Source organism: Scyliorhinus canicula, chromosome 1, assembly GCF_902713615.1.
Source record: "Scyliorhinus canicula chromosome 1, sScyCan1.1, whole genome shotgun sequence".
NCBI classification, from domain to species: domain Eukaryota; kingdom Metazoa; phylum Chordata; class Chondrichthyes; order Carcharhiniformes; family Scyliorhinidae; genus Scyliorhinus; species Scyliorhinus canicula.
In genome coordinates this window covers 99,114,505-99,128,331 of record NC_052146.1, presented here as the reverse complement: position 1 = coordinate 99,128,331, position 13,827 = coordinate 99,114,505, and the positions used below count along the sequence as shown (strand labels likewise).

The following is a 13,827-nucleotide window of genomic DNA, read 5'->3' as shown; positions in this document are numbered from 1 at the left end:
GGACAGCTGGAGGCAGAGTTTCAACTTCTGAGAGGAAATGCAAGTCAGGCACTTTGTCAGAAAGAAGCTGGCCATGTTTCCAAATCTTCCACTCCCAGTGTTATAAGATATAAGGGGGCCTCACGGTAGCATGGTGGTTAGCATCAATGCTTCACAGCTCCAGGGTCCCAGGTTCGATTCCCGGCTGGGTCACTGTCTGTGTGGAGTCTGCACGTCCTCCCAGTGTGTGCGTGGGTTTCCTCCGGGTGCTCCGGTTTCCTCCCACAGTCCAAAGATGTTCGGGTTAGGTGGATTGGCCATGCTAAATTGCCCGTAGTGTAAGGTTAATGGGGGGATTGTTGGGTTGTTGGGTTACGGGTATACGGGTTACGTGGGTTTAAGTAGGGTGATCATTGCTCGGCACAACATCGAGGGCCGAAGGGCCTGTTCTGTGCTGTACTGTTCTATGTTCTATACAGTGAAGGAAAATAAATCAGAAATGGGAAGAGGGACATCAGAAGCTGGTCCATGGAGTGTCCCCTTGCAAAGGGTAAACCCGTCCTTCTCATGCGCAAGTCTTTGTCTTATTCAGTTTGAAGTGGTGCATAGAGCACACACCACCGTACAAAAGATGAGTTGGTTCTTCTCATGGATGGAAGACAGGTGCGGGCAGGTGGTCCGGCAAACCGTATCCACATGTCCTGGGCATGCCCGAGGTTTGAGCAGTTCTGGGAGGCTTTTGCAGGAATCATGTCGAAGATTGTAGGGGTGAAGGTGGCTCTGAGCCTGTGGGTGGCGATATTTGGGGTTTTGGAGGATCCGGGAGTACAGGCAGGGAGAGAGGTTGAGGTGTTGGCTTTTGCCTCCCTGATAGCCCGGAGGCATATATTGTTAGGGGGGAGGGGGCGACAGCACCTGGAGCCGTTTAAAGCAGCGGGGGTGGGTGAGTGATCTGGTGGAATTCCTGTACCTGGAGAGAGAGAGGTAAGCGTTGGGGGGGGGGGCGCAAAAAACAATGCAGCAGAAGTTTTAGTACTTATTTTTGTCTTTTCGTTAAATCGTTTCCAATAAATTAATTCCAGTATTATTAGCACTCATTTCAACATTAGTGTTTCAGCTAGAAAATTATAAAACCCAAAGACAAGAACTGTTCTGGACCCAGGAACATCTACCTGAATAATGGCCATTTCTCATAACTATGCTGTCATTGCAGAGAGGTTAATACTTTTTGGGACACAGAACTGCTTTAGTGACAAAAGATGCCAATTGCAGGTCAGCAACCTTAAAAGAAATACAACAATTTTCCACCAACTGATCACTACCCACCAATGAATGGATTCAACAGTAGACACACTCATTACCTGTGTTTCAGCACTGCTCAGAGAATGTAAATCTAAAGTGGCTTCTTCTTCAATATTATCATCCAATTCCTGATCTGCAATAGGAGCCCCTTGTTCTTTTACTTCTGTCTGCTCGACTGAACTCAGTTGTTGTTGTAGTGGTATGGTGTTGCTCTCTGCCAAAGCTACACCAATCTCTTTTCCACTCTCTTCCTCTGAAATCTGAGACTTGGGTCTCTTCAACCAGCCAGGCAAGAAGCGTGCCAATCCTTTGCTGCCTGAAGATTGTTCTTTGTCTGCCTCCTCTTTGTGGGTTGGACCACCGTTGACTGGTGTTGTTGGGGTTTGTTTGTCCACCACTTCTTTTGGCTGCTGATTCTCGTTTGGCTGTGTTTCTGCTTTGTCAAAGTTGGGGGCTTCTTGCTGCTCAGAAGTCGACTGTTGCTGATGGGGATTTCCTGTCGCAGCACTTGAGCTAACGTCTGTGGCCATGATGAAGCTGCATTTAAAAGAAGTTAAAAAGCACCATAAGATACAAATACTCACTTAGGAGCGTTAGAGCTAAACTATGGCAAATTCTGATTCTCAGACTCAATTCAGCAATTCCTTATAGAATTATGCTAAAATACATTTCTGAATTGTCTCAGTCATGGGACTGAAAAATAAATGCTATTCTGCAAAAAGTTGATCATGTCACAAACAACATGCTATACAATTCAAAGCAACATGACTGTCCCTGGAAAAGGAACTATACATATTAGAATCCCCGTGATTGTTTTTTTACTGATCCTTGTTTGTCATGTTGCTCGTTCTGGGTAGTGTGCTTAACACTCAATTTGGCTCTGTTTCTTGTTCTAAGCTCTGGAGTCGCCAGGTGCCGTTAAGACACCGCCACAAGCTTCAAGGTGAAGTTCAAAGCAATAAAACCGTACACCAATTAGTAAGTCCAAACAACTAGAGTTTATTATAATAAACTACCCATGCACACGCTAAAGGATTAAACTTACTCCTACCGCAAAACAACTAATACTTATCTCGAAGGAACTGCTGGGTCAGGGAACAAGCCCTCTTGCTTTGCTCTGGTCTGCAGACTTCAGATTGTTATCAATTGAAAAGGGGGTCAGGAGTGCCTATTTCTGGTAGCGGTCGTCGTTAGGCACTTACTTGTTGGTGGCTGCTGCTCGACGGCTGGAGTAGGAGACAGGAGCCAGGAGATTGAACCATGTGTGGGACCTGTCTTTTATAGGTCCCAGGGGATCCACGCCCCTTTGGGCGGACTCCCTTACCTGCTTGGAATCGATTGGGTCTCTTCCCAATCGATTATGTTTGAACCCCCCAATCATAGTGCAGTTCCTCGGTCACTGGGGTGGTTCTTGGGACCTATTGTTTTGGGCTTCTCTGGCGCCACAGGGTCTGGCCTTCCATAGAATGTATCGATTTGTGCTTAAGTTTTTTCCATTTTATCTGGGACTCGCCCGGTATTGCCTCATTAGTATGTTAACTGGTTTATTTTCACAGTGCTGTCTGGTTTCTTCAACAGTCAAAACTGGTTTCTGCAGTCGTCCCAATATATAATCGCCTTGCAAGCTGCTTGCTTTCCAACATGTCCATTTTCCCTGCATTCCTTGCAATCTTCCATTTTGTGTTGGGCAGTGGCCACCCCAGGTGGCTACAGTCAACATCTGGCAACTAATAAGTGCAATTTGTATGTGTTAACATGTGGCGAAGCGGAGAGAGACTATCCCAGAATTCCACCATAAATGTGTTTTTGCAACAACAAAGCTGGGCGACATTATTAATAGAAAATAACTTGTAAGATCACACTTTTAAAGCAATGTAGTTACACCCAAATTCTGTGGAAACTAGTACCAAATAAATCTACATCATCTCCCAAGAGGTCCACATCATAGGGTCAGTCATCACCTGCCCTGAACAACAGAAGGTACTAATCCCCTGAAAGAACTCCCCAAACTATCAAAAACAATTATACATCGGGCACTGCCTTATATATTGCACTCCAATAAGCACACAAATTTTATGGATTACTTAAAATACTAATGAATCAACAACTAACAATTCCTTCATGAATCACAAACAAGTTTTGAGCGCCATGTAAAACCCACAGTATCCCACTTGAGGGCAACTTTTTTCACTATTTAGCTCACTATTCAACATACTGGCCCAAATTTTGTGGAGTGGTGCATCTTAATGGGACGTTTCACTGCATACAACTTTTCCTGCAACCTTCATCTTGTAAAATCTTTGTGGCAGAAGTACTTGGTGATAAAAAAGCGAGCAACTGGACCAACAACCGACCACCTTAACAAAATAAATTTAAATTTTTGTCACTATCAGCCACCTACCGGCTTGCCACAGTTCTGTAGCTTTGTTTTTGGACTAGGGCACTGAAGAATGTCACAAGCATGTATATTAAATAACCTCACTCAATCACCTCATAACTTTGCCACAACCAGAATCTGTGATCATGTTTAATTAGATTATATAATGGACCTCAATAGTTAGAGCTCAATAGTTAGAGTGTTACAATTAGTGTAGAGAATACAATGTGCTAAGAAACAGATTTATACCCAACCTACCACAGTTACTACATCTACTGTATTTAGTACAATGGCAGGTTAATTTGGCATTGCAAGCACGTGTATATTGGTGTTATTGCAATCCACTGTACTTTCAAAAAGTATGAATTATAAAAAAATACAAATGGGATAAATTCAAATTGCCAAGTTTGATTTGTTAGGACTGGGCCAGAAGGGAAGCACTGAGTAATGCAGGCATTAACCCGCATATGTTGAGATCAATTTGGTGCACAAGAAAGATAAGCAGGAGCATAAACTCCCTTTTTCCAATTCAGTTAGAAGCTGCAAACACTGCAAAACATAGCGTAAACAAGATATCTGGACTGTATGCCAAAATAAAGCATTATTAAGGGGTGTCTCTAAACAAGCTTAGCTGCCTCATTTGGACCAAGTAGCACGGCATTAACTTTGCAGCAAGTTCACATGACAAAGCAGGATATGAACTACCAGTACTGCTTAAGCTAATATACATTAAGTGTTTCAACTGGAAGATTAATTTATAGTAATACCACAACAGAACTAACAATTTTTTTTTTTTAAATGTAAAATTACCCAAAAATCACCAAATTTAAGACTGCAACTTTCCTTTACAAGAACTTCAGAAGAATGAAATATCCAGAGAAAACAAGACCTCTCACTATAAAGTAACTTATAATAATCTGTGACTAGGAAAGGGGGGGGGGGGGAAAGAGGAGAACCCCTCCTTGAGAGCCTGATATACTTTAATCCACACTTAAATACTCAGCTGAACAGCAGGACATTGTAGCGAATATCTCAAGCGCAGTATTATGATTTTTCATGGGTATAGAGTGGATCTGATTGAAGAATACAAAGAAAATCTATCTCATGTCAGGAAATATGTCTGTAGTGGTATTCGTTCACGTGGGCTTCGATGGCTGGACCATTCACTGCCTATCCCGGAGGGCAATTAAGAGCTAATCATATTGCACCATGTCGGCAATCCTAAATATTGAGCCACAACCCTGACCTTTGTGGCTACTTTTGGGTTTCAGATGTGCCGGAGTTGCAGACAAGTGCAGGGGTGGATGTCCTTGCCTTCATCTTGTTGGTGGCACTGAGACAATCCTGTTGGGCTGGAAGTTGGCAACACCGCTTAAAAACCTCTCCATGCCATGTTTTGAAATAATATTCATACAAAACTATGCCCAGTTCCAAGTGCAGAATATCAAGTGTTAATAGAAATAGTGGCAAAATGTTTACAGAACTGTTTTGGTACATGCTATTCTATCACACTGTAAACATGTTGTAAACCATTTAATAAATAGCACAGTACACAACAAAGCCTATTTCAGTACTGTCACTCCATTAAAAATGACAAAACTTAACCAGGCTTATTTTCAACTCCCAAAACAAACTGCTACACACATCAACATCTACGCAATGCCAAATTCTTTACAAATTGCAGCTGCCTGATAACACACAGCAAAGGCTTACATCGTCAGCATACTGTCCATCCCAGACAATTCACTGTCCATATCCAGACATTGATCTGAAAAAATTCCAAATCCTCTTTTCCGCAAGCTTTGTAGCTACCATTGTTTACTTTGAAACTGAACTGCTGCCACTAATCTATTTACTCAAACACAGTCCAAAAAGCAAAAATACCTGACTACTGACTAGCCTAGATTTTTTTTCTTTTTAGACAATGTTTTAACTAACCATGGACATACAAGATAAATTAAATGCTCCCTCTATACATCATTTTTCTGCACATGAAAACAAATGGGAAACAAACTATCCAGCTGATTTGTTTGACAAGCAGCGTATAAATGTTTTGAATCTGAGTCCAAATTCACAAAGCTGGTAAGTACAAATCACAACTTAAGCTTTCATTATAACGAAGTGGAGTCCCAAATGCCAAAGAAGTGATAATCACACTGCTGTCAACAATATCCTTAAAAAAAAATCTTTCCTCACTCACTCAACATTCACTAGTATCAGATATCTGCTTCCTCTTAATTCTGAGAACATGTTATTTTACGAAACGGAAACGGTCAGAAAATTCAGATGTTTTTGTCAAAGATCTAGGCATCTTGTTCTTGAATATTTTAAAATATTTAGAGTTTGACCATAACATTACAGTAAGTTATTCAACTTTATAAAATGCCAAGTCAGACTACTTAATTCTTCCCAACTATCACAATTGAATACACCATGTTGAATTTAGATCACAAGTCACCACGACATGAGACCAGAAAATGATCTGTGGAATATTCAGATTTTAAGCACAATGGTTTACAACAAGCAGAAGTGAATCATGTGTATTTATGAAAATTAAGCACTGCTGCGACACATTTTCTGCACAGAAAAACAAGTGTAAACCTAAACCACCCAACATTCACAACCTTCTAAACGTACAAACATTCACACTAAATTACCACCAGACATGTTAAGAATGGGCGAATTATTTTTGAAATTCTTTATAATTAGTTAATCAATTTATGACCGTTTCATATGGGTAAACTGCATTATTAAATTCAACAGGCAACAATTGAATCTGTCATACTATTTCATAAGAATAAAGAACAAAATAATGCAATACCTACATATTGAGAGACAGTCAGCAAAACTAGGATCCAAAACAGAATACCCATCCCATAAAGCTAACTGGATGTAGGTTCTGGAAATGGTTGACATTCACACACATGGAAGCTTAGTTCTTCTGGTCTCAATTGTCCTCTGGTGGAGCAGCACCAGGGAGAGTTCTGGGAATGGTAGACATCAGTTTATATTACCAGACTAGAAGGGACTTCTGGTGCTGACGTTGGGCTGAGCAGTCGCACGTCAGGTGGCTTTCATCCTGCAAATCCGTAAAATAATCACTTTTTAGCAAAATCTTGCCCAAAAACCTAACGATTTGTTTGCCCAAACGTTAAGAGGTCGGGGGAAGAAAGAGAGAGAAATGCCAATCCAGGGGCCGCACAGAGGCCAGGAGTGAAAGGGGTCTGGAACAGAGGCAGTCGGACAAGCAGACCAGCGCACGAGGTGGGGCTTGCAGGTTTCGCCAGAGCAAAAAAAGGGCAGACCAGCCAAGCACAAAACTCTCCCGCACCGGGAGAGAACTGGATGGCATCACTCTCAGGAGCCGTTGAATGAGCAGTGGCAGGAAATTAAAACAGACATGCAGGTGGCAGTGAAAGACGCAGTGGCCAAAACCCTGGTCCAAATACGGATTGCTCCGAGCAGGGCTGAAAAGAAATTGGAGGCCCAAGAAGCCACCATCAAGGACCTTGACAAAGCCACAACCGACCAGAGTGATTGGATCATGGTACTGGAAAAGAAGGTGGCGAGGCTGATCGCGACGCAGGGCAACCGAGGGGGAAATGGCCGCGGACCAAGAGAACTGGTCAAAGAGGCAGAACCTGCAGATCATGGACCTATCCAAGACAACCGAAGGTGGGGACCCCACAAACTACATGGCCCAAATACTGGGCAACCTGGTGGGAAGGGAGATCTTCCCAAACCCACCAGAAATAGGCAGGGCTCATCGGTCACTACGACCAAAATCCAAAGCTGGGGAACAAACGGCACTGGTACCACGATCGGGAAAGAATCCTGCTCTGGGCCAGGCAGTCCAAGAACTGCATTTGCGAAGGACAAAGGCTCCGAATTTACCAGGAGATTGGGGCTGACCTGGCCAAGAGCAGGGCGGAATTCAACAGTGTGAAAGCCGCACTTTGATATGTCGTACCCAGCCAAGCTCTGGGTCATATATCAGGTCAAAGATCACTTTTTTAGTCATGCCTCAAATACTAAACAATAACTAAGAAACTCAAGCTAAACTCTATTCTCAGATAGCGACAAACTCCATCACAGAGAATTTGCAACTGCTCGGGGACCTTTTATCCCATCCTTGGATAAGGAAATGAAAAAAAACGTAATGCGCGTCCACCCGTTTTGCTCATGTGATGAGCATGTGTGTGAAATGCTTCTGATGTTGTCTAGTGAGATGTTATGCCCTGCTGGTCAAGACAAACAAAACTCTGGCCCTGTGGTATTATGTGAAGATTTGGTCTCCTTACCTAAGAAAAGATAAACTTGCCATAGAAGAAGTACAGCAAAGGTTCACCAGACTGATTACAGCTGCATTCATTGGGGTTCAGAAGAATGAGAGTCAACCTCATTGAAATGTAAAACATTCTGATGGGGGGGGGTCACCTGCGGAGTGTGGGAACGGCTGCATTTTTGTGAGCTCTGGATCTGCTTTTTTTTTTTTCATCCGTATTTTCATCCTAGTGCACATTTCGTATTTGTCCTGTCTTGGTTACAAGGCTTGTGCTATGTCCCGGAAAGGGTTTGGTCGTGTCTTTGCGAGAAAGGGCAAAATGCTAAAATCTCTGCTTGTCCGTGGCGGCTGGAGTGGACTGGGAATGGGGCCCAGCTGCTGTTGAGTAGGCTCTCAGTTTGGCGGTGTTGTGTGCATCGGACGATGACTTCCAACAGAGATGTTGCCTTTGCTGAAAATTTCGGCTTTGCGATGCAGGTCGTCAGGACTCCCTTCCAAGAGTAGTTTTACACAGTGCACAAAGTGGTTCTTGTGCTTGAGAGAGCACATTCCCCACTGGCCCTGTCTCAGTGTTGTAGAGATCCTGCTACATGACTTGTCGTCCATCCTGAAGGGTTCGGGAGGACAAAGAGACAGAGCAGGGTACAATCCTGGGCCCGGCCCCGGGCGTGTCGTGGAGTTCTTGAGTGAATTCGAAAATTGGCTGCCATGTCTCGGTAATCTTGATTTGGAGGCTGGTTGTATCAGATTCACTGGATCACAACGTATCTTGGGCTGGATTCTCTGCAGCCCCACGCTGAAATCACGTTCGTCGCTGGGGCGGGGAATCCAATTTCACGTCATGCCGAAATTGCGTTCGGCGCAAGGGCGGGGAATTCAATTTCACGCCGAAATCGGGACCGGCGCCAGTCCGGTGATTCTCCGGGACCCGGGAATTGGCGTGATCGCATAGTACGCCGCGTAGCTGGAGGCCCATTGACAGAGGCCAGCCCAGTGATCCTCCGCTCCCGACGGCGTGGAACTAACCTGGTATTGCTGGTCGGGATGCTGGAGTGAGGGTCCGCGGCAGCCCTGATAGGGTGCGGGGGGGGGGGATCAGACACGGGGGGGGGGGGGGGGGGGGGGGGGTCTATAATTTGTGTGTGGCTCTGCTTTCCGAGTCCGCCATGGACCTCGGCGCAGCCACTGGAGGCCATCACCATGCGCCTGCGCAGACTCCAGACCGGAAGTGCGGGGACCATATCCGCAGCTAAATCTGCGTGAATTACTCTGGGTCCCTGCTAGCCCCTGTGTGGTGGTATGACTAGGAGGTTTACGGTACCTATCTACCATTGGTGCAGAGCACTCGCTGCCCATTCGCTCAGGTCAGTCATGTGCCTCTCTGCTGATTGATTAAGGCTAGTCATGTGACTGCTCACCCATTGGCCGAGAGGCAAGTAGTGCCACTTACGAGACGGGGTATAAGAACCCGTAGGACCCGGCGGTCGGCCTTTCTCTGTAAGTTGACTGCCGGGCACACAACTAGTTGATTAAAGCCTGATATTTGGAACTTCTTCATGACTCGAGTCCAATTGATTGTACATCAATTTAATCAACTAGAATTTTGAAATGGAGCTTCGGATCAAACCAGACTGCCTCCGCATCAGCCTGCATGCTACAAATGCGTCAGCAACTTTTAAACATTGGCTGGTGTGCTTCAACAGCTTCCTCTCCACCACAGGCAGCCAACCCACCAAGGAGCAGAAACTCCACATCCTCCACTCGTGCATGGGCACCGCCGTCTACTCGATGATTGAGGATGAACAAGACTATGACGCGGCCATGGATCTCCTGAAAGGACATTTTCTCAGGCCTGTTCACCAAGTCTACACACGGCATCTCCTGGCTACAAGGCAACAGTTCCCCGGTGAGTCCTTTGATGAATTTTATCGGGCCCTCGTTGTCTGGGGAGAAATTGGCCTGCCCGCAAGTTACTACAGCAGAACATACGGAACTGTTAATCCGGGATGCCTTCATTGCAGGCATGCAACCTTCTTCAATATGTCAGCGGTTATTAGAAAAAGACACTTTAAGCCTCACTGAGGCATGGACCCTCGCATCCTCTCTGGAGGTTGCCGACCAAAACACCCGTGCATATGCCCCCGGCCGCCCCTTGGGCAACGTGGCACGCAACCCCCGTCCCCCGCTGACTCCAACCCTCCCCAGGCCTGCGCTGCGGGACGCCCCGATAAGCTCACGGGGCCCTGCTGTTACTTCTGTGGCCTGGCCAAGCACCCCCACCCGCGCTGTCCGGCCTGCTCCGCAGTATGTAAGAGCTGCGGTAAGAAAAGTCATCACTCAGTGGCCTGCCAATCAAAGTCGGTCGCTGCTGTTCCACGCAGCGACCGCGGATCGTCCCCCCCCCGCGCTTCCCCAGGACTCCACGCGGCACACAGGCCTCTCGGCCCCCGCTCCCGGCCACCACAAGCGACCCACGGACCTCTTTGCCCCTGCCTCTAGCCACCACGAGTGACCCACAGGCTCCGATGTTTTGGGTCCCGAGCGCCGCCACCTTGGGGCCCCGACCCCACATGCGGGCCACGGGCGCCGTCATCTTGGGGCCCCGACTCCACGTGTGGGTCCTGGGCGCCACCATCTTGGGGCCTCGACTCCACGTGCGGCCGACGGGCGCCGCCACTTTGGACCAACACAGAGGACCCCACCAGCGACTACTCCGCAAGCGAAGGCGACCCAGACCTCCTGCCACGACTCGCTGCAGTGACTCTCGATCAGTCGTGACCACGCACGCTATCCACGGCGACGACACAGATCCTTCTCAATGGACACGAAACGAGCTGCCTACTAGACTCCGGGAGCACAGAGAGTTTTGTCCACCCCGATATGGTAAGACGCTGCGTGCTCCCCGTTCACCCGGTCAAGCATAAGATAGCTCTAGCCTCAGGTTCGCACTCCGTCCACATCACCGGGTGCTGCGTCGCGGACCTCACGGTCCAGGGGAGGGTTTTTAAAAATTATAAACTCCTCATCCTCCCCCGCCTCTGCGCACCGGCACTCTTAGGACTGGGTTTCCAGTGCAACCTGCAGAGCTTGACCTTTAAATTCGGCGGCCCTATTCCCCCCCTTACTGTCTGCAGCCTCGCGTCCCTCAAAGTGGACCCCCCTTCCTTGTTTGCGAACCTCACCCCGGATTGCAAACCCGTCGCCACTAGGAGCAGACGATACAGTGCCCAGGACCGGACCTTCATCAGGTCCGAGGTCCAGAGGCTCCTTAAGGAAGGAGTGATCGACGCCAGCAACAGTCCCTGGCGAGCCCAAGTACTGGTAGTTCGGACTGGGGAGAAAAACCGAATGGTCATTGACTACAGTCAGACCATCAACAGGTTTATGCAGCTGGACGCGTATCCTCTCCCCCGTATCTCCGACCTGGTTAACAGGATCGCGAAGTACAAAGTCTTCTCCACGGTGGACCTTAAGTCCGCCTATCACCAGCTTCCCATCCGCGCGAGTGACCGCAAGTACACCTCGTTCGAGGCAGATGGGCGCCTCTATCACTTTCTAAGGGTTCCATTCGGTGTCACAAATGGGGTCTCGGTCTTCCTACGTGAGATGGACCGAATGGTTGACCAATACGGTTTACGGGCGACCTTCCCGTATCTGCCATTGGTGCAAAGCACTCGCTGCCCATTGGCTCAGGTCGGTCATGTGCCTCTCTGCTGATTGGCTGAGGCTAGTCATGTGACTGCTCACCCATTGACTGAGAGGCAAGTAGTCCCGCCTACGAGGCGGGGTATAAGATCCCATAGGACCCGGCAGTCGGCCTTTCTCTGTAAGTCGACTGCCGGGCACACAACTAGTTGATTAAAGCCTGATATTTGGAACTTCTTCACAACTCGAGTCCAATTGATGGTACATCACCCTGCAGGGCATTGAATTAGCCAATCTTTTTTCCAGCAATCTCTGGAGTCAAACCCCAGCGTTTTTACGCCAGTGTGGGGATATAGTCCCATTTTGGGAGAAACCAGCCCCTTGTCTTTGAGGACTTGGGTCAGTGTGGCCCACTGATCACTGGTCCTGTATTGCCCTGTTCCAGATGCTCAGAAAGAGGGGTTACAGGTGGCCAAACCGGTTGAGCCTCTCTTTCACCCCACCCCCCAGGGCCTAGGCTGCAAACTACGGGTGTTAGTGAGACGACATGGCAGAAGTAATGATGTCTCATGCTTTGATCGCTGGAATCCTTGGGAAATCTTCAAAATCCAGTTTTATCCGTGGCTTTTGCTTTCTTTTGTGACCGAGAACATGTCTTTATCCTGAGGACTGCCATGCAGCTCGTCTGTTATCCTGAACATTACTCCCTGGTGATCACGTTGTTGTTTTCTTGATACTGTTTTTTTCTACAGGTGTGAAATATGGGCGTGATGGCCTGTACTTTTGGTTATCCTGGTTTAGCAAATGCAAAACGGATTTGTGCACAGTTCAACTAATTGTCATTATGCCTTATAGTGCCTTATAATCCTTGTGATTGGGGGAAGTGGATGTTCTTCGCCATCATCCCTTGTCTCTTTTAAAAGGAAGATGACTGGAGCCAGAGCAGGGAGAGGGGTGGAAATTTGGAGTTGTTAGGGTTAGTTTGTCACGCTAAGATGGAGGATAGCCCTCCCAATTACAGCTGATCCGTTTCAGATATTTCTTTTTTTAAGATTTAAATTTAGGGTAGGCTGAAGTGGGATTGGTATTCGTGGTTGAGGATTAGGGATGAGGGTGGACTTGGGTATGCTTTATACAACAGCGGTTATAGTGAGTCAGTGGGTGTACCCCTTCCTGGGGGTTTCATTTTTCCTTCTTTCATCTAGACAAACATTGTGCTAGTCCTGGTCCTGTTCTGGCCTGGTGGTGTGGATGAGGTTCTTGGGTGGTGGTGGGGGGGCTCTCTCCCAGGCCCTATTATTGGGTATCTTGACAGTCCTTCTTCTCCTGGATTGGGATCGCCTCCTGGCTAAGGAAGAGGAATTATCTTTTCCCTCCCTGTGTGAGTGGGAATGGTGTATTGCCCTGGATTTGGATGGGTACAGACTTGGCAGGTTGTGGATTTTAGGGTTGTGTTGAGATCTTGAGGACATAAGTTTTCTCTTTGAACGATGATGGGCTAAGCCAAGTCCGGCACTAAGGCTGATATCCTGTTGTCATCGAGGATCAGAGGGTCCCCCTTTCAAGGGACCTGTGGGGTGTGGGGGAGGGGGCATACTGATTCCCTGTTCCATTTTTTTCCCTACTTCTATGCAAGGCATTATTTTGTAGATTGTGTCAATTTCTAAAATGTAAAATCATAATAAATATACTTTAAAAACAAATTCCGACAGGGCTGAACAGATTCGATGCTGGGATATTGTTTCCTCTGGCTGCAGGAGGGCGTTTAGGACAAGGGGTCATGGTCTCAGGGATACAGGGTAGGCAGTTTAGGACTGAGATGAGGAGAAATCGCTTCACTCAGAGGCTGGTGGATCTATGGAATTCTCTAAGAAAGTAATAGATAAGTTTCTAGACACTAAAGGCATCAAAGGGTATGGGGAGAGTGTGGGAGTATGATATTGAGATAGAGGATCAGCCATGATCACGCTGAATGGCAGAGCAGGCTCGATGTGCCAAATGGCCCACTCTTGCTCTTATGAATAGATAAACAATGCTAAAGTATGATTTACTCACCCAAAAGCCTGCACATTGATATTCAGTTTAGATTTCATCAGGACCAGGAGGCCTTGCTTCAAAATAGAGATTATTTTATTGAAGAAGGTTCCCTCTTGAAACCTCCTTTTGGCTAAAATATGTATTTTCTTTTTTAAAATCGACTTTCTGGCAAAGCAAGATGTTTGATTGGCCCCTTCAAACC

At 46.9% G+C, this 13,827-nt stretch overlaps 1 protein-coding gene across 12 annotated transcripts in view; it reads right to left on the bottom strand.

Moving 5' to 3' along the window:
- The window catches only part of LOC119965418 (protein 4.1-like), a 231,982-nt gene that overhangs the window by 168,918 nt on the left and 49,237 nt on the right, over positions 1 to 13,827 (bottom strand). For all 12 annotated transcript variants that reach the window (XM_038796202.1, XM_038796194.1, XM_038796254.1 and 9 more), the window contains exon 2: positions 1,341 to 1,818. In XM_038796202.1, the coding sequence (XP_038652130.1) occupies positions 1,341 to 1,811 (471 nt within the window). In that variant the 5' untranslated portion in view covers positions 1,812 to 1,818. The remainder of the gene's footprint in view (positions 1 to 1,340; positions 1,819 to 13,827) is intronic.